This window comes from Sphaerodactylus townsendi, linkage group LG01 (genome assembly GCF_021028975.2).
Source record: "Sphaerodactylus townsendi isolate TG3544 linkage group LG01, MPM_Stown_v2.3, whole genome shotgun sequence".
In the NCBI taxonomy this organism is placed as follows: domain Eukaryota; kingdom Metazoa; phylum Chordata; class Lepidosauria; order Squamata; family Sphaerodactylidae; genus Sphaerodactylus; species Sphaerodactylus townsendi.
The window spans coordinates 194,293,177-194,311,305 of NC_059425.1; the positions used below are offsets into that span (position 1 = coordinate 194,293,177).

General features: G+C 45.3%; 1 protein-coding gene across 2 annotated transcripts in view; it reads right to left on the reverse strand.

The window, feature by feature from the left end:
* Positions 1-11,919, reverse strand: part of CDC5L (cell division cycle 5 like) — a 39,267-nt gene extending 27,348 nt beyond the window's left edge. The window contains exons 1-8 of one of the 2 annotated variants that reach the window (XM_048502971.1): positions 11,735-11,919; positions 8,949-9,052; positions 7,726-7,890; positions 7,288-7,415; positions 6,096-6,195; positions 5,185-5,415; positions 1,072-1,216; positions 172-360 (exon numbers count right to left, since the gene is read on the reverse strand). In XM_048502971.1, the coding sequence (XP_048358928.1) occupies positions 172-360; positions 1,072-1,216; positions 5,185-5,415; positions 6,096-6,195; positions 7,288-7,415; positions 7,726-7,890; positions 8,949-9,052; positions 11,735-11,779 (1,107 nt within the window). In that variant the 5' untranslated portion in view covers positions 11,780-11,919. Of the gene's footprint in view, positions 1-171; positions 361-1,071; positions 1,217-5,184; positions 5,416-6,095; positions 6,196-7,287; positions 7,416-7,725; positions 7,891-8,944; positions 9,053-11,734 lie in introns of both variants that reach the window. The other variant, XM_048502961.1, reaches the window with a different exon arrangement.
* Positions 11,920-18,129: the final 6,210 nt, after the last annotated feature.

Genomic DNA, 18,129 nt, shown 5'->3' on the forward strand with positions numbered 1-18,129 from the left:
CAGTGCCACTTTCACCCAGGCTACGCTCCAGGCACATCAGGGTGAGGGGCACGCTCTCACTGTGCTGGCCTCCTGCAGCCTGCGCCCACAGAACACTGACCGAGCAGGCGGCTGAGGAAAACGATCTGTGCCACTGCCCCCTGAATGTCCACGATTTAAAAATGGCTTCACCTGCAGGATCCTGTCCTGGGCTGCTGGCGTTTTGGGCGTTCGGAGGGCAATGCTATTGTTGGTGACATTGTATTCAGACAACAGCGTGCTGGAGGCAGAGTTCATGATCCCAGACTCCTCTGCGGTCTGACGCGCAATCTCGCTCGCCTGGCCAACTTTCACCACTTCCTCAAGTTCCGTATCTGAAATCTTAAAAAAGAAGAGACACTCACAGCATGGTGTACGGTCAGATTCCTAAGGAATCACGGGACAGTGATAGATACAGATAACCTTTAATGGCATACCACAAAGATTTAAAATAAAAGACAAAAATTAAAAGACAAAGCACAAAACAAAATTAAGATTGTCGAAGGCCTTCACGGCCGTCGGGATTTCAATCTAGTTCTACGGTGGAGTTTTCCGAACTGTGCGGTCGTAGTCTAGGATCTTGTTCCTAATGTTTCCGCCACAGTTCTGTAAAGTTAGGGTTGGTATCTTCCAGAGGTGTATCACAGAGGGAAGTCTGTTACACACTGAAGATGCCAGCCACAGATGCAGGTGAAACGTTAGGAACAAGATCCACCAGACCACGGCCACACAGCTTGGAAAACCCACCAGAACAAAAATTAACATCGTTTGTTTATGACCAGGCATAAAAACCTGGCCGTTTGCTCTAAAGCATCCCTGGAATTGTTGTTTAACAGATAAACAGTCCTCTGCTGGTCTGTCCAACATTCTATGCTCATCAATAAGGTTGAGAGGAACTTTGTTCTGGCACAGCCCAGAAAACCCACCACAGTCACTTCAACTTTTTCTTCCTGTGGGCAAAACGTTATCGTCTGCAGTGGCTGCAACACAAAAGTCGCTTAATTTTCACTGGCTACCTACCATCCGGAAACAACAACAACAAAAGCCACATACCTGAGGGGCTGGAAGCACCAGTTTGCTTCTTTTTTTGGTGAACTCTGACACGCCACTGGTCTGAAGTATGGCTGAAGGCAAATCGGATTCCTTTTTCCGTTTTAGCTGCTGCTTGTCTTTCTTCCGCTCTCTCCCTTCCTTTTCCCTAGTAAAAAAGAAAGAGGCCACAACTAGCTAAAAAAAGTAACGTTTTGGTCACTGGCAGAAAAAAATCACATGCTTTAGAAAAAGGACAGATTTTACTGCGACACCGCTGAGCTCATCCGATGATCTGGTGGACTTACAAAGAAAAGCCACATAATCATGGGGTTATTTGAGGTTGTGCAATTTGTAAGCTAATTTTTTGTGCCATCAAGTCACAGGTGACTAGCGGCAAGAGACATCCAGAGGTATTCCTCCAGGCTGGGGGCTCTAATAAAACAAAAGATATCCACTTCAGGCTTCTCTTTGGAGTCCTCAGCTATGCTACCTCCCAAAGAAATTTTCTGAGTCCTACAACAAAGGCTACTAGATCCGTGGTGGCGAACCTTTGGCACTCCAAATGTTTAGTTCATTAATAGCTCCTGCCAGCATACACTGGCCATGCTGGCAGGGGCTGATGGAATTGTAGTCCATAACATCTGGAGTGCCAAAGGTTCGCCAACACTGTACTAGATCAAGAGTTTTGCGAACCTTCTTAGCCGTTTCGCCAGATCTTGTTCGCCTTTACAACTCGAAAGTCCTTTTAAAACATCCCAGGTGGTCTCGTATTTAGTCCAATTAACTCTTCCTAAACATCGCAGGACCCGTTCCTTTGCCAGATGTAACGCACATCCTTCTGCAATTTTATCAGGGAAGTTCCAACAAATCCTTCTTGCCAAAAGGGTATGCGCATGTGCTGTGAAGTTCACGGAAACTGTTCACCATATGTTGTTGTGTTGCCTATTTTATACGACTGTTAAGAACCAATTTGTTGAATCTGCTATTGGTTAACAGACCTGGTTTATCTGATAATTTAAAAACTGTCTACTTGATTACTATTTATCATCAAACTGAGCCCTGCATGTATATAGGTTTTTTTCTTCTTTATGTCAATAAGGGTTATGACTGATTGATCGATTGATATTCAGAGGTGGTTTGCCACTGTTTGCCTCTGCAAAGCAACCCTGGACTTGCTTGGTCGTCTCTCACCCAACTACTAACCAGGGCTGACCCTGCTTAGCTGCTGAGATTTGCCAAGGTCAGACGACCCTGGGGCTATCCAGATCAGGATGCAAGATAAAATATTAAGCCAAAACATAGGGTTTTTTTTACACCAACAGAAATATTATTCCTCTTGCATTCTTCCTCTTTTCCCATATAATACTGTAACTTTGGAAACAGAAAAGGGGGTGGGTGGGAGAGGAGGTACAGGAAAAGAAATGGTCACAATAGTACCTTTTGTGTCTTACCAGCAGCAAAAGCCCCGGGGCGGGGGGGGGGGGGGGGTTGCAATGGGCTCTAGAAAACACACACACCCCGCTGCAATGGGCTTTTGCTGCTTGGGGTGGGGGCAGGAGGGGAAGGTGAGGAGTCTGCTGGGCCTCATGGCCTGGATGCTGCTTTCTAGGAAAGGGGAAGGAGGGAGGGGTGGTCTGGCTGCCGCCAAGCTTGGGAAGGAGGGGCCAGGGGCTGGGTGTCACAGATCAGCTGTTCCCTGCAGCCCAGGTTGGCTTTGAGGCTGGCTTGGAGGTTCAGTGAAAAGCGGTGCCAAGGCACCGCTGCTCCACAGGCCTGGAAGAACTCGAATGTCCTGACAGTGACCCCTGAACCAATGGGAGACTTCATGAGTCCTGCTGTCCCACTGGTGGAAGGTTTGTCGTCAGGACATTCCATTTCTTAGCGTTTTATTGTTTAGGATGTTACCAAATGTTATCAAGTACAAATCACAATAAAACACGTCAGAACGCTGTTCATTTGAATGGTACCTTCCGCCTTTTCCTTACATACAAGATTCAACAGCATCTGAAGGCACTGTTCTATCAAAGCCACATTTTTGAGCACCTGGAGGATACACGTTCAAGCCAGTTTACCCTACCAAACGTCACAGGAGTCTATTTCTGTGAGAGGCACAAGCCAGTTTCTTCGTCATGGTTGTATTGTTCCCTTCTACCCACATGGGGCATGAATGGAGGGTTCCTGTTTTTGGAATCACTGACTCGAATTCTGATTGGTCACGACAACCGAATAAAGATACCCTGAAGGAATGGAAATACCACTAGAGAAACTGGAGTTGGTTTGTGGAAAGTGGGGGGCGGGGGGAGATGACACCTCCAACTCCCTTGACACTTGCTTTCAGATATGATGGCACAGCAGAGTCTGATTCAAGACTTTGAAAACTTCAGATGAGTTAAGTATAGAGCAGGGGTGGGGGTTCACAAAGATAGAAAATAGGGTCACTCTGAATGGAAGTTTTGTCACACAGCCAGTCCTACGACTGAAAATTTCACATGAAAACCCATTATTAGCATCTAGAAGTTCAAGAAAATTCAGCAATAACCTACATGTAAAATATTCTCACACTAGCAGTAAAGCCTGTGGTGTGAAAAAAATACAACGGGCTCTGGCAAGTGGGACCTGTAAGATAACTGCGGAGAGAGGATATGACCCTGCACCTTTTTTCTTCTGTTCTCACCGTTCTTCTCCGCCTGCCCCTCTCCGTTCTGCCACCCCTTTGCTTTCTGCTCTTTTACCCCAGCTCTTTCTTTCTGCCCAGCTCCCCCAACTCTCTTTCTCTTTCTGCCTCCCTGCTACAGATTCCATTCCTTCTTTCTGAACACTGTCCCAGCTCTCTCTTTCTCTTGCTGGCCTTCACAAAATCATCGAGTTGGAAGAGACCCCAAGGGCCATCAAGTCCGACATCACAGCTCCTTTTCTTTTGGGAGGCATCAGAGAACTAGGGAGGCCCTCAGCGAATTCTGAAGAACCAAAATGCGCGCACACACAAATACAGATATTATTTAGAATCAGAGTTGGAAGAGACCCCAAGGGCCATCAAGTTCAATGCCCTGCCATGCAGGAACACACAATCAAAGCACTCCTGACATATGATCATCCAGCCTCTCTTTAAAAACTTCCAAAGAAGAGAGACTCCACCACTCTCTGAGGCAGTGGAACACCCCACTGTCTAACAGCCCTGGATGGGCCAGGGAAGTTCTTCCTAATGTTTAGGTGGAATCTCTTTTCCTGCACCTTGAACCCATCACTCTGTGTCCTAGTCTCCGAGGCAGCAAAAAACAAGCTTGTTCCCTCTTCAACATGACCCCCCTTCAAACATTTAAACATGGCTATCATGTCCCCCCATAACCTTCGCTTCTCCAGACTAAACCTCTCCAGCTCCCTAAGCCTCTCTTCGTAATGGACTCCAGACCTTTGACCATTTCGCTGTTGCCTCCTCCTCCTTGGACCTTGCCTCCAGCTTTCTGTCTCCTCCCCAGCACTCATTCTCTTTCTGTCCCAACCTGTTCTGGGTGGGTGTGCTGAGGCATCTCCCCCACAGCTCCGCTCTCACCGCCTCAGCCAGAGGCACTGCGGGTGCGGCAAGACCTTCTCCCTTGCATGGTGACAACTGGGCTGTTAAAACAAAGGATTGTGGGAGGTGTAGCCCAGGTGACCACACTTTGGGCAGGAAACAGCTCTCTCTGGACTACACGTCCTTTGATTTAAAGAATGAATTGCTGGGAACACAGCTTGCCTTCTAGGTAGCCGGATATTTTCAACATGCCACAAATATGGATTTTCCCTAGTGCTAGTAAAATTAAGAGGAAAAGATGATAAGGAATCTGGAAGCAGAAGCAGGGGATCCAAAAACTACCAACCTGAGAGTTAAATTACTGCTGTGGATGTAGAAGCTTTCTCATTGGCCAGTCCACTCCTGAGTTCAAATAGTCAGTGTATACAAGCAACAGATTTTAAGAACATTTTTCTCCAGTAATGCCTGGAAAAGTTGGACGGCAGGATTACAGACTCTTGTGAACTCTAATAAGAATTCACAATAGCTGGGCTATCATGCAGCAAACTGTACTTTGTGGAGAACTGACCCATCCAAGTGTTCTGCGCAAATGGACACCACTTTTTAATCAAAAGCGAACTTACGATCTCAGTTCCCCATCTAAGTCTTGTTGCCGTAACTTCCTGAAGTCCGCATCCAGCGCCTGGTAGTTTTCCTCTGATGTGTCGTAAAAACCTAAAGCAGGCTTCTTTTCAAATGGGATCTCAGCATTATAGGCTTCGATTCTCTTTTCTTTTCTCTCTTCTTTCTTCTGATCTCTAATACTCTTGCAGCTCTTGAGTTCCCTCCTCTTTCTTGGAGTGGCAGCCAGGTACCTCTGAGAAGGTGGATAGGCAAATTGGACTCTAGCTTTGAAAAAATGAAATGTTTGTCGGTTACTAAATATGGACCACTTTTGGAGGAAATGCATCTAACAGTCATGTTAAATCACAATGCCCACACTGAAAACTGTAGCCATTTTTATTCAGGCTACCCCATCAGTTTTACTGCCCAACCCAATAAGAATATGGGGTGAAAGATTCATCCGCTTTGTGATAAATCTTGGGCTCATTCTAAATCAATTGGTGACTTGGACCCAACCCCATTTTTTAAATAAATGAACAGAATAAAAGGATGGGCAGGAAACACATAGCATTGCAGCACCAAGGTTTACAACATTTTCTTTGCCTTATTGCAGTTGTTACTGATCATAACTTGCCGCACTTTGAAAGCAGAGAGGAAAAGGGAGAGTTTGGACATCTGCTGAAATACAATGTGGCCGCCTGAACCAAGAAGACTGCATAGCATCTGGGTGCTATGTCCAAGTCAGCGGGTTGTAGGTAGTACTCCCAAGGGGCACCACAATGCTGAGCAATCCAACATCTCCCCGTCCCCAAAAAAAGCAGTGCAGCTACACAACATTTGAGAAGGTTGAGAACCATGAAACCTCAACTTGGAACCCAATAGCAAAATTGCCAAGAAATGCAGAAATGTTATGAAGAGAAGCGATGCCTACCTAGCTTCTTCCAACTGCTTCTCTCTTGCTTTCCTTTTGGCTTTCTTTCCCTGAGTGTTAGCCAAACGAGCTCGAGCTTCAGAAAGCATTTCTAGTTCATCTGTAAAAAGTAACATATAAAAAGTTAATGCATGCTCATTGACAGCAGGAAACCAATCAACAGAAGAATATTAAAAACTGCGGGGGGGGGGGGGGGCAGTCACACAGATTCCAGATGTCCTGTGTCTCCTGAAAACATTCAAAACTGATTTGACTCTACAGATGACTCCTTCCTAAGCTTTCAACTGCAACGGTTAGTTCTTTCTCGTATGTTTATCTTAAGTGGAGTCAAATTGCTTCTGGCGTACGGCGACCCCATGAAGTATCTATTTATCTACTGTATAATCAACCACTTCGCCACCCAGATTATTAATTTAGGACTTCCAAAACATTCTAGCAAGTTAACACGGACTGGCATAAGTTCTCTAAGCCAACTGAGGACCACAGCTTTTGTTAGCATTGAACCATCTTCATCTTCATCGCTATTTTTTCTCCAACATCATTTCGGTAACACACTGTTAAACTAAAGTAAAGATTGCATGAGATAACAGATCAGAGAGATGAGAAGGCTATAGGCTATTGGGCAATGGTGAATTAAGAAGGAAAACATTCAGTACCTCTTATGGGAATAACAGTAATGTGTCCTTCACTGAATAAAGAAACAAAACACAAAAAGCTGGATAATGACTAATGTGAACTTGCAGGGCACACAAGAAAAGAAGGCCATCAGGTAAAAAAGGAGGAAGTGAGACAACTTCACAAAACATTTGTTAAAATACTGAAGGTTTCAGTATTACAAATTGTGGTCTAAGCCTCGGAGTCAGCAAGGTCACAAGATAAAGTGGACTGTTCTCCCAGGGTGTTTTAGGGTTGCTTCTCATTCAGATGCAGGGATTGGCTGGCCCAGAGGTTTTCCTAGAAGTCCAAATAAAGGTGGAGGGAAGAAACAACTGTGTGTGTGTATGGGCGTGAGAGAGACGCTTTGGCTCCTCTGTGTGTGGTATACTTTGGAAAAAAAGGACATAAATGCCTTCCTGTTTATTTTGGAACCAGCCACGTCCGTGCGGTTATTTACTGCCAGTGGCAAGAGCCTGGACCTCCAAAGCGGTCTCCTACCTGTGCGTGTTTGCTGACAACATTTTCTCTAACATACCCTCATCCATATCAATCGGATCTGGCCTGGCTGGCTTGGTTTCCGGGTTTGGATCAATTTCTCCAGGTTTAAGTTTCCGAGGATCATCAGCCGTTTCTTCTTCATTGTCTCTCTGAGCGGCTTTATCCCTGAAAAGACGACAGATCAAGGGACTGCAGTAATAGTTATGCAAAAAAGATCACATTAAATCAATGCTAAGAGGAACATAGCACTGTGAACAAAGCCCCACCAATGGCACGTGTTCTCAGAAAGCGCACTATCACTTGTAACCTTCTCTCCAGAAGATGGACGCTCTGAGGAGACCCACAGGCAGAGTCAACAGGCTCGCAACTGACCCCAATGCTTTCTTTAAAAAAATTCTTGCTGCTGTAATTGGAAAAGCCCCACAGAACAACACGGAACAAGCGGAGCTGTTTGGTACAGAACGGAACTACTTACAGAAGAAATTCGTAGTGCTCCAAGCACTGGGCAGCTGTTCTTCCAATGATGGGCGCAATGGTCCTCCACTGGGTTGGCATAAGTTTGGCCAGATGCAGCAGCTTCTCTTCCTCTTCCCGGGACCACTCGGTCTTCTTTATGCTGGGGTCCAGCCAGACTGCAGACCTTCATCAGGTATGACAAAACGGAGGTTTTTTCCCTTAACTGGTGAATTTTCTTTTAGGAATCCACCTGCAATCCTCTCTTTGATTTGGTCCTTCCCTCAGATTGGTTTTCACTACCTATTGATTTTGGGGTCCCGAGAAACTGAAATTAAGCAGTTGGGATTATTTGGGATCAACTGTATAGTGCAATTTCATTATTGTTGAATTGACTGTTGTGAGCTGCCCTAAGCCCACCTCGCTGGGGGAGGGTGGGCTATACATCTCATAAGTAAATCAAGCAAGCAACCCTTTATTGGCATAGACAACAGTACAACAATAGTAAAAAACTGATTTTAAATAACATATACAGGGAAGTATTGTCGGCTGGGTTTTCACGGTCGAATTAGGCTTGTGTTGTAGATTTCGAGTTATTGTTAATGTTCTTAGCAGTATTTTCTTCTGATGCTGCCAGAGCCTGTGGCTGGCATCTTCAGAGGATCCTCTGAAGCATGCCAGCCACAGATGGCAGGCTAACGGCCAGGAGCTTAATGCTAGAACACGGCCATGCAGCCCGGAAACCACACAGCACCCAAATATACAGGGAAGCTTCCTCAACCCTCTCAGTCAGGGAAATAAACCCATTTGCTGACGTAAAATCAGCAGCACAGTCCACTGTGTTGAGAGCCCACTTTCTCAGGGGAGAGGCAGTGACATTTTCAGTTTGCTGTCTGTGGCGCAGCAAAACCCCCAGCAGAACAAATGCCCCCTTCGCCCCAGATTGCACTCCCCAGGGCTACTGAACTCAAAGCTAGTTGGTCTACTGCAGACCATCAAAGCGACACTGAAACAATTTCTCACCTGCACTCCTCACACATTTTGCGTGAAACTTTTCTCCCGTCGGAAGAATTACCTGCACATCTTCTTACTCAACTCAGGATTTTGCTTTTCTTTGAATGAGGGGGACTTCTCCCTTCTAAACAGAGCCTTAGTTGCTTCACCCATTTTTACTGGATGAACAGTTCTGAAGTTCCTTCTAATAATGCATCCCGTTTCCCCCAGACACAACATTTGATTACCTACCATCGGGCTTTGCACTGCTTTGCTGATTTCCTGTGCAACAGGGAAGCAATACGAGACCACTGGTTTTTGCCATATTTCATCACAGCTGCTTTAAGAATTTCATCCTAAAAAAAAATCAAAAGAAGGTTTTGAAGTTATTCAAGGCAACTTTTCGCCAGAATTGTGAAACGCCACAGGCAACTCTCTTCATCCCAAAAATGGTGTAATTATGTGAGTATACAGTAATTGAGTAGTAAAAATTATGCAGAGGAAGGCAATGGCAAGCCAGCTCTTACACTGAAAGTCCTACTGGGTCACCCTAAGTAAGCTGTGACATGACTGCACTTTACACACACGCAAATAAAAGATGTCAAGGAAGCCTTTCTGCTGACACTTGTAAAAACAACCCCAGGTCACACAGGCTGCATAACAAATTTCATCACACCCTACAATACAGTTAGTAGCCCTCCCTCTCCAGTCAAGTGCTAGGGTTGAAAAGGCTATTTGGGTATGTGGTGTAGTGGTTAAGAGCAGGTGCACTCTAATCTGGAGAACCAGGTTTGATGCCCTGCTCTGCCAACTTGAGCTGTGGAGGCTTATCTGGGGAACCAGATTAGCTTGTGCACTCCCACACATGCCAGATGGTGACCTTGGGCAAGTCAAAGTTCTTCAGAGCTCTCTCAGCCCCACCTACCTCACAGGGTGTTTGTTGTTGGAGGGGGAGGAAGGGGAAAGAGATTGTCATCCCCTTTGAATCTCCTTACAAGAGAGAAATGGGGGATATAAATCCTCCTCCTCCTCCTCCTCCTCCTCCTCCTCCTCTTCTTCTTCTATGCTACCACTGACAGCATCGTCAGCAAAAAATGATTTTTCAGAACTTAACCACTGATAAAAGGGTTCCTCACAATCCAACTCTGGCTTACTGCAAAGCATAATATCACACAGGAACACCACAGGCCATCTTTGTCAGCCAGTTCTCCTAAGACTAGAAAAGGGAACCAAAAGATTACTCCGGTGTCAGTCAGCAGGAAACACATCAAAAGCAAGGGAAGATCAGCCACTGGCCAGAAAGAGCTGTGTTCATGCTACCTACCAGTTGTCCCCATGAAGAGAGGAAAAAGGGGAAAGGAAATCTGAGCTCTGCAACTGCACAGAAGAATTAGGGTCATGTGGTAGTTCCATTGCTTTTAGAAATGCAAAATCAGACTAGACAAGACCAGCTGAACTGAAAGGTATACATTCTGACAAAACGATTCTCTTCCTTTCCCCTGGTGCATCTTGTTGTTTTTTTAGACTGCATCCCTAACGATAAAAATCAATATTTCTCAGTCCACTCGTTGTCGGCTTTACTGCAAATCACCCTGAGCATTTTTACGTAGCAAGGTAGAAGAGAAATAGCCTAAATAAGGGGAAAAAATTAGCCACAAGAAACTGCTCCCAGGTTGAGCTGGCAGCTAACACACATGATGCTCCCCTGCGACGGAATCAGACGTTGAACCTGTCAAGATTGGTAATATCCATTCAGATGGGCAGTGGCTCTCAAGGTAGAAATCCTTTACATCACCTACTGGCAGATGCTTTTAATAGACATCTTCAGAGACATCTTGACCATGTTCGCATTTTATGAGGGAAATGACACACTCAAACTATAATCTGTTCTCTGAGCACAGATAGCTTTAGATCACAAGGAGGTTGTGGGTTTTCCAGGCTGTATGGCCGTGTTCCAGTAGCATTTTCTCCTAACGTTTCACCTGCATCTGTGGCTGGCATTTTCAGAGGATCTGTTCAAATGGATGTTGTGGGTTTTCCAGGTTGTGTGGCCATGGTCTGGTAGTTTTTGCTCCTAATGTTTCACCCACACCAATAGCTGGCATCTTCAGAGGATTGCATCACACCAATATGTGTTTACAAAGAATGCACCATTCCAAGGAGAGAAACGCATCTTACCATGACATGCCTCTGAAGGCTCCAGTCACAGATGAGAGGGAAACGTCAGAAGCAAAAACTACCAGATCATGACCCCACAGTCCAGAAAATCTACAACAGCCATTTGATCTAAAGCTCTGTGATCAGTATCGCTTGAGCACACATGTCCTTTCTCCCATAAAATGTGAATGTGGTCAAGATGCCTCTAAAGATGCCGGCAAAAAGTTAGGGCGAAACCACTGCACGCGACAGACCCAATCAGAACCGGCCAACAGCCAGCCGATCCTGTCAGGAAAGTCTCTTGACAATGTATTGTCAAATGGTTCCGATGTATTTCATGCAAAAGGTTACAATTGTATTGTCAAAAGGTTCCAATGCATTTCATGCAAAAAGTTGCAATTGTACATTAGAACCTTTTGACAATACAATTGCAACCTTTTGTATGCAATGCAGAGGCTCTTCCACTGAACTATAGTCCCTCCCCAAACTTAAAGAGATCCAGGATCTGGCACTTCCAGGGCTAGCACATAACAGTAATGAAAGGCCAACGACCAGGTAAAGAACTGGCAACTGTGACAATAAACAAAATTAAATAATAACAAAATAACAATTAATATTTTTATTATTGAATGTTGTTTAATTAATAAAACAACACAGCCTTTTCAGTCCTAGCATTATTGCTTTCTTAACATTATCAGCACAAAGCCCCATTTAGCGCGAGGGTAGACTCGTACGCATGCGCCATGAATACCAATAAGCTTTCTACTCCCCGGCGCATGCGCGCATCAGCGGGTCTCTCACTTGAAGTGCAGCGAGAAATCTCCGGGAGGGACAGAGAAAAGCCAGCGGGGAAAGCAGAGGGAAAGGGCCGCGCTACTTACTTCTGTGTTGCGCCACACGCCTCCTTTAATCATAATCCGCGGCATTTTGGCGGCACAAAAGGAGGCGGTTCAGCCACAAAGAGAATAACGGCCGCGGCGCGGCGTTCCTAGTTCCTCGCCGCTGAGAAGCGGTTGGACCACTGCGCATGCGCGGGCCTAGGGGCGGCGGTCTCGGAAGCCAGCGAGCTGATTTGGGATTGGAGGAGACGGGAGAGCCTTTTCCATTCTAAACTGTCGCCCTCGCTGTTCGCTCCACGCATGCGCACGAAAATGGGAAGTGGGAGGCTGGCCACAGCGCCCTCTGGGGCCAAGATAATTCCGTAAGACGCCCCTGGGATGCTGCTCTTTGCACAGTTCTGGTTTTAATGAGCTTGACCGGTTTTGTTTCTGCCTGCAGAGTGGGCCCTGTGGAGCACCCCCCCCAGCACGTCCACCAAGGCTCACTGGTATGTTTCGGCCACTTCATAAGCAGACAACTCCTGAGTAAGAGTTGAAGGCAACTGTGCCGGCTGGATGAGCAACTTTGGAACCAGATGCAAGTTGTAAATTAGGGTTTCAAAGGGTAGTCGGTAATTAGAAATAGGATTCAGGTTACATACATCTATCTCAATATATTTGCTATTGTAACCAGCCATTTTATATTTGAGTTTTAGTTGTTATTTTAAAACATATATTTTTTAATTTTTTTTATTGTATCGTTTGAATATTACATTTTATATTGATGCTTTTCTTCATTTGTTTTCAAACAATACATTTTCTCCTTTTTCTCCCTCCCCCCTGTATTTCTCTAGTTTCAATAAACAAACAGCAGTAAGTTCATTCTCTTTGTAGTCTTTTCTACCCATTTCTCCCCTCATTGACTCCAGCCTTTCATCCAGTCCTCGTGATATGGTCCATATCTTCAAGATTTCGCCTTCTGTTTATCTTTGCCACAGCTTATTTTTTTGTTATTATATCGGAAATGTCCAGTGTCATTTGTTCCTAGGATGTATGCCCCAACCATATTCTGGATTGTCCATTTTTTCTTTTCTTTCCTGGCCTAAAAGCTATTGAGCTGCATGTGTGCTGCTTTGATCATTATTATACATATAGCTACATTTTATCTACCTCTATCCTCCATTACGTTCCATGAACATTACATCATTATTTATCCCACATATTAATTCCCACCAGTTTCCTCGATATATAACATCATTAGTTATTCCAAAAAAAACCTTTTCTACTTAAGACATTCCATCCACATATGGCTATAATATGCCTCTTGATCTCCACAACGCCAGCATTTAGGGCTGAGGCCTTTAATCATTATTTTTAAAAATATTTAGCCATGTAGATTTTGTATGCAAGGAAAAGGATTTTATTGCTAAAAATATTAAGCTTTGATGTTACTGTTTTTAATTTCCTTCTTGAAAATGAGATGACGTCGTTTCACCCGGCTGCTTTCAAGGCTGCCCTGCATCTCCCTAAAAAGACCAAACACCTCCCACAGGATAACAGAGGAGCAAACTACCAACTTTGTTTTTTTGAAGAATGCATTTGTTGGAGGAAGCGGGGAGCACCAGATGGATGGGAAGACTTATGGGTGTTCCCTCTCGGTGATGCCAGCTCTTGTAATGTATGCTTCTAGGTGTCAATGTATATTTTTTTCCATGAAAGGACCTGACTTCTTTTGTTAGAGATCTCTCTCTCTCTCTCTTGATTGCCACAAAAGATGCAGTCTATTTCAAGAAACACTTGAGCACTAGACCCTTCTGCCTCCCGTCTTTCATTGCCCCGCTCCTGCCCGGGAGAAAAAGGTAGACTGCTTGTTGCTCTTGGGGGTAACAGTGGGGGAAGGAGAAGCTGCAGGGGCTACGAGGGTGAGGAAAGGCATAGGAAGAAGGCAACCGGCTTCTCATGCTGGCTTTCAAAGGCTCTCGCCCCCCCCAGCACGCAGTGGGGCCATAGTCAGTCATCCCATGGGCTGGCCGGATGTGGCCCGCTGGCCGTATAATGCTCCAGGTCTGCCCTATGAACAGGTGGATTCAGCCGGTCTCGGGCACCATCACTTCGCAGAAACCGGGTTGTTAAAATGGTGCTTTGCAAAACAACCAGTTGTTAAATTATTTGAATCCCACCACCGGAACCGGTTGTTAAGTCATTTGAATCCCACCACTGGGACTATGGGGGACAGCCCCCCTCCCCACCAATCTCCACGAGTTCTTACAAATTCCTAACTTGGGCTCATTCCGCACATGCAGAATAATGCACTTTCAAACTGCTTTCAGTGCTCTTTGAAGCTGTGCAGAATAGCAAAATCCACTTGCAAACAATTGTGAAAGTGGTTTGAAAAAGCAGTATTTCGCGTGTGTGGAAGGGGCCTTGTATTCAATACCATGCACCTGGCTGGTGAAAGTACCCCATGGTTCTGTGGAAATGGCTGTTCTGGTATCCTGCGATCTGCTTTTCACACTTGCAGGGGGTCAAAAGAAGGAGAAAGAGAGCAGGGAGACTCCGCGATGAATGTAACCAATGGAGGCATCTCCCCATCTGAAGAGTTTGTAGATGTTGCTGACGATGACACATTTCCACGTTCACCAACTCTTGTGCTGGCTCGGGAGGGCCTTTATCAGGTTATGCAAACGCAATGCCACACTGCTTTCTGTACCCGCCTTGTTTCTGAAATGGTTGGCGTACCAGGGATGAAAACTCTTTCTGGCAGGTGGTGAAATCAGGCAGAATGCAGATGCTACATCTCTCTATCACAGTGATGGTGAACCTATGGCACGGGTGCCAGAGGTGGCACTCAGAGCCCTTTCTGTGGGCACACATGCACAGAGTTCATCATGTGGGGGTGGGGCGGAAAATCACCCTCACACACACACATATAGGTTAGCCGGGGCACTAGCCTTTACCTTGGAGTAAGCTCGCTTGCTGGCAATGGGCCCTTGCTTCTGAGTAAACCCCTCCTAGGGTCGCGTTGATTCACCTATTTGCTAGACGGCACCTAAGTTGTTTCACCGAAGTTTGAGGCTATCGCTACTTGCGAGTAAGCTTGGTGAAGCAACCGCAACGCTTCAAATGGGTGAAGCCAACCATTTTTTCTAAACTAAAACCTAAGTATTCAGGTTAAATTGCCGGTTGGCACTTTGCGATAAATAAGTGGGTTTTGGATTACAATTTGGGCGCTCGGTCTCGAAAAGGTTCGCCATCACTGCTCTATCATCTCTGGTAGGCTGTGTGGCTTCCAGCTGACCCGAGCAAGTCATGCTACATCTGCCAACACTGTTCTGCTTCTGCCCGCTGGAAGGCTGCTATGATGGAGAAGGGAAAACATAAAGTATATGCCTCCCTCCAAATGTTCAGCCAACTCAGACAAGCAATTGTGATGGAGCCTTATGAAGGGGAGATATCCTCCTTTACTACCTCCACTGTAGCAGACTTCTAAAGAGTAGAAACAAAATACACACGTGAGAGTCTGAAACAACAAATACACTTTTAAGATCGCTCAGTGGCTTCAGTTTCAGGCAAAACCAGACACCCACTTTTTTTGATACAAATGGCTTCCACAGCTGTTATTGGGCTCTGATGGTGGGGGAAAGACAGGTAACCTCCCATTTATGAGGTAAAGAAAGCAAGATTGCTAGTATGGTGTAAGAGTAATTAGGATCAACCTAGGACCACAGAGATCCAGGTATGATATGCCTGCTCAGCTGCCTTGACCTCACTGCTTGGGAAAATAAAAGGAGGGAAGGGGACAAAACAGACACCATACTGAGCACAGTGTAAAGTGTGATATTCTACAGCAAGTTGGGAGTCCATGAGCAAGAGAGAGGAGGAGGGGTTTGGATTTATACCCAGACATTCTCTCCAGTAAGGAGACTCACCAGTTGTTGAGTTTTTAAAAAATCAGGAAAAAAAATGCTAAAATCAGCTGGGGCCAACCTAAAAGTTAGCTGTTCCTTTGTGTGGCATGCTCTGGTTTTGTTTAAAAATAAGCCCTGCTTTCCACCGAAGGACTCCTTGGAAAGGAGGGCAAAAACCCTTACTCTTATGTTTCTCTACACACACTGAACATATACAAGCATTTTTATTCCCTATGAAAAGGGGATGCTTTTCTCCTATCAGACTGACATTTGGGAGAGACATGCCCTTGAGAGAGAAGCCAATCACCAACAATATGATCCCAAAGGGATCAGGAAAAAAAGCCCAGTTACAAATGGAAAAAAAATGTTTCACAATTAAACACCCCACAGAAATAATTATCTTTAATCATCTTAATAGAGCTCATACCTAAGCACCAGAATCTCAAAAAAAAAAACACAAGACCAACTAAAAAATAATTACAGCACAACAGGAGATTTTAATTCTCTAGCACAGCACAAATTCATGAAAAGCCTACAGGAAATCAACCAGGCTCCAGTGGCTTCAAAAATAAGCTAAAATGTGATGGACCATTTATAAGTTATATATAGGGAGGACCTTTAGTACTCATAGTGGATTACACTTTATCATCTCTGCCAGCATGGCCAATTGGCCATGCTGGCAGGGGCTGATGGGAATTGTAGTCCATAACATCTGGAGTGCCAAAGGTTCGCCACCACTGTAATAGTAGGATAACCCTTAACACAGGCATTAGTGACAAACAAAATCTCACATTATGTTATTGTCAAAGGCTTTCTTCGCCAGAATCAACTGGCTGTTGTGGGTTTTCTGGGCTGTGGGGTCATGTTCAGGATTTTTTGCGCTCTCGGGATGTTTCAACACCCAAGAGCATTCAGAAAAACCTACAATAGCCAGTGTTGTGTCATATTACTTAATACTCAGTTACCCATTACAGTTGTTACAATTACAGAGTAGGACTAAGTTTATTACACATTATCACACGTGCGGAAGGGGCCTTACACTGATCGAGCCTGCAACCTCACACCCTGTCAGGAGGCCTGCTCATGTTGGGGTTGCTTTTGCCGCTTTTTGTATAATGGGTGGTGGTGGAATGGGTTAATTGCAATACTGTCTGTCTCTGCTCTGTTTCTTGAGAATGATTTCATTCCCCAGGTGCTGCCCAAGGTCAGTGGCTGGGCAGCTTCACCGTTATCTCCTTTGCCGTTGTTTTGGGCGCCATTTGCAGGGGATGGGGGGGGGTGCAAGCCATTTTAATTACTGGATCTTTGCGGCGTAAATCAGTTCCAGGTTTGTCCAGGGAAGATCCACAAGCTGTTGATTAAACTGCTGTTTTATTACAATAAGGGTTTATTGTCTCCTTGGGATTTTGAGCACTTCCGGATGTGAAGTGCAACTTGTATGGTCGCCTCGTTATTCAGTTGTAAGCATCCAAGCTGTTGTTATTTTTAAATCATGTGACACCTCAGGTGAGCATTCCACCATGCTGACCTCATAATTGATTTTAGTGTAGAGAAAACCTTTTTATCTAAAACGTCAGCAATATATATATATATCCTTGATGCAAAAAAACCAAACCAGTCATCCCCTTCTTCATTAGCTCCAGTGCCTGCAGCCTCTCAAGTGCCTGCAGCAAATAACTCAGTCAGTCATATAATAACTTCAATCTGTAATTTTCCTCCAACGAAGGAATAATATATAATACCTTTGTATAATCACTTCAATCTGTATAATCACTTCAATCTGTAATAATTTAAATCTGCAATTTTCCTCCAATGGAGGAATAACATAATAACTTCGTATAATCAATTTGCAATCTGTCCTAACTTCAATCTGTAATCTTCCTCCAAAAGAGAAAGAGGTCTCTTTGTTTCACGAGATATCAGCAGCATGAAAGCAGGCTGCAAATTATCACTATAACCATCTTAATGTAAAAACGGCACGTTTGTTCGACACAGTTCAAAGGACCGGCCGGCCCCGATCTAATTCTGAACTTTCCCTCTCTGCAGACGGAAAAATCCGGATAATAAAGACATGTACACCCAAGCAATCACATAGCTACGGTGGGGGCGGGGGGACCCAGCTGCTCTCAAATCTGCCTGTTGGGAACTACACTTCCCAGGAGACCTTGCGAGCCCCCCCCCCCCCCGGAGAGGCCTTCGCAGGAGTTGCAGCTTGCAAGGTCTCCTGAGAAGTTTAGTTCCCAGCAGGCAGCTGGCTGAACTAAAGTAAGGGAGGGGGGCCTGCCACCATTCTCCCCCACCCACCCCCACGCCACTGCACCCAAGAGACATTTTTCTATGAGCCCAGAGGAACTCCTTGGTTGGCAGAAGAACCTAAATAGTAATCATGGGGAGGCTTCCCCCCCCAACATTCCGAGTCTGCTATTTTGAGGGCTAGACTGGGAGAAATGGAACAGGACAAGGTTGGAATACTGACAAGAGGCACTCATGGGAACCAGGAGGTCGTGGCAGGCTGGGCCGCTGGCTAAGCTTGCCGGACACGGGAAGAGG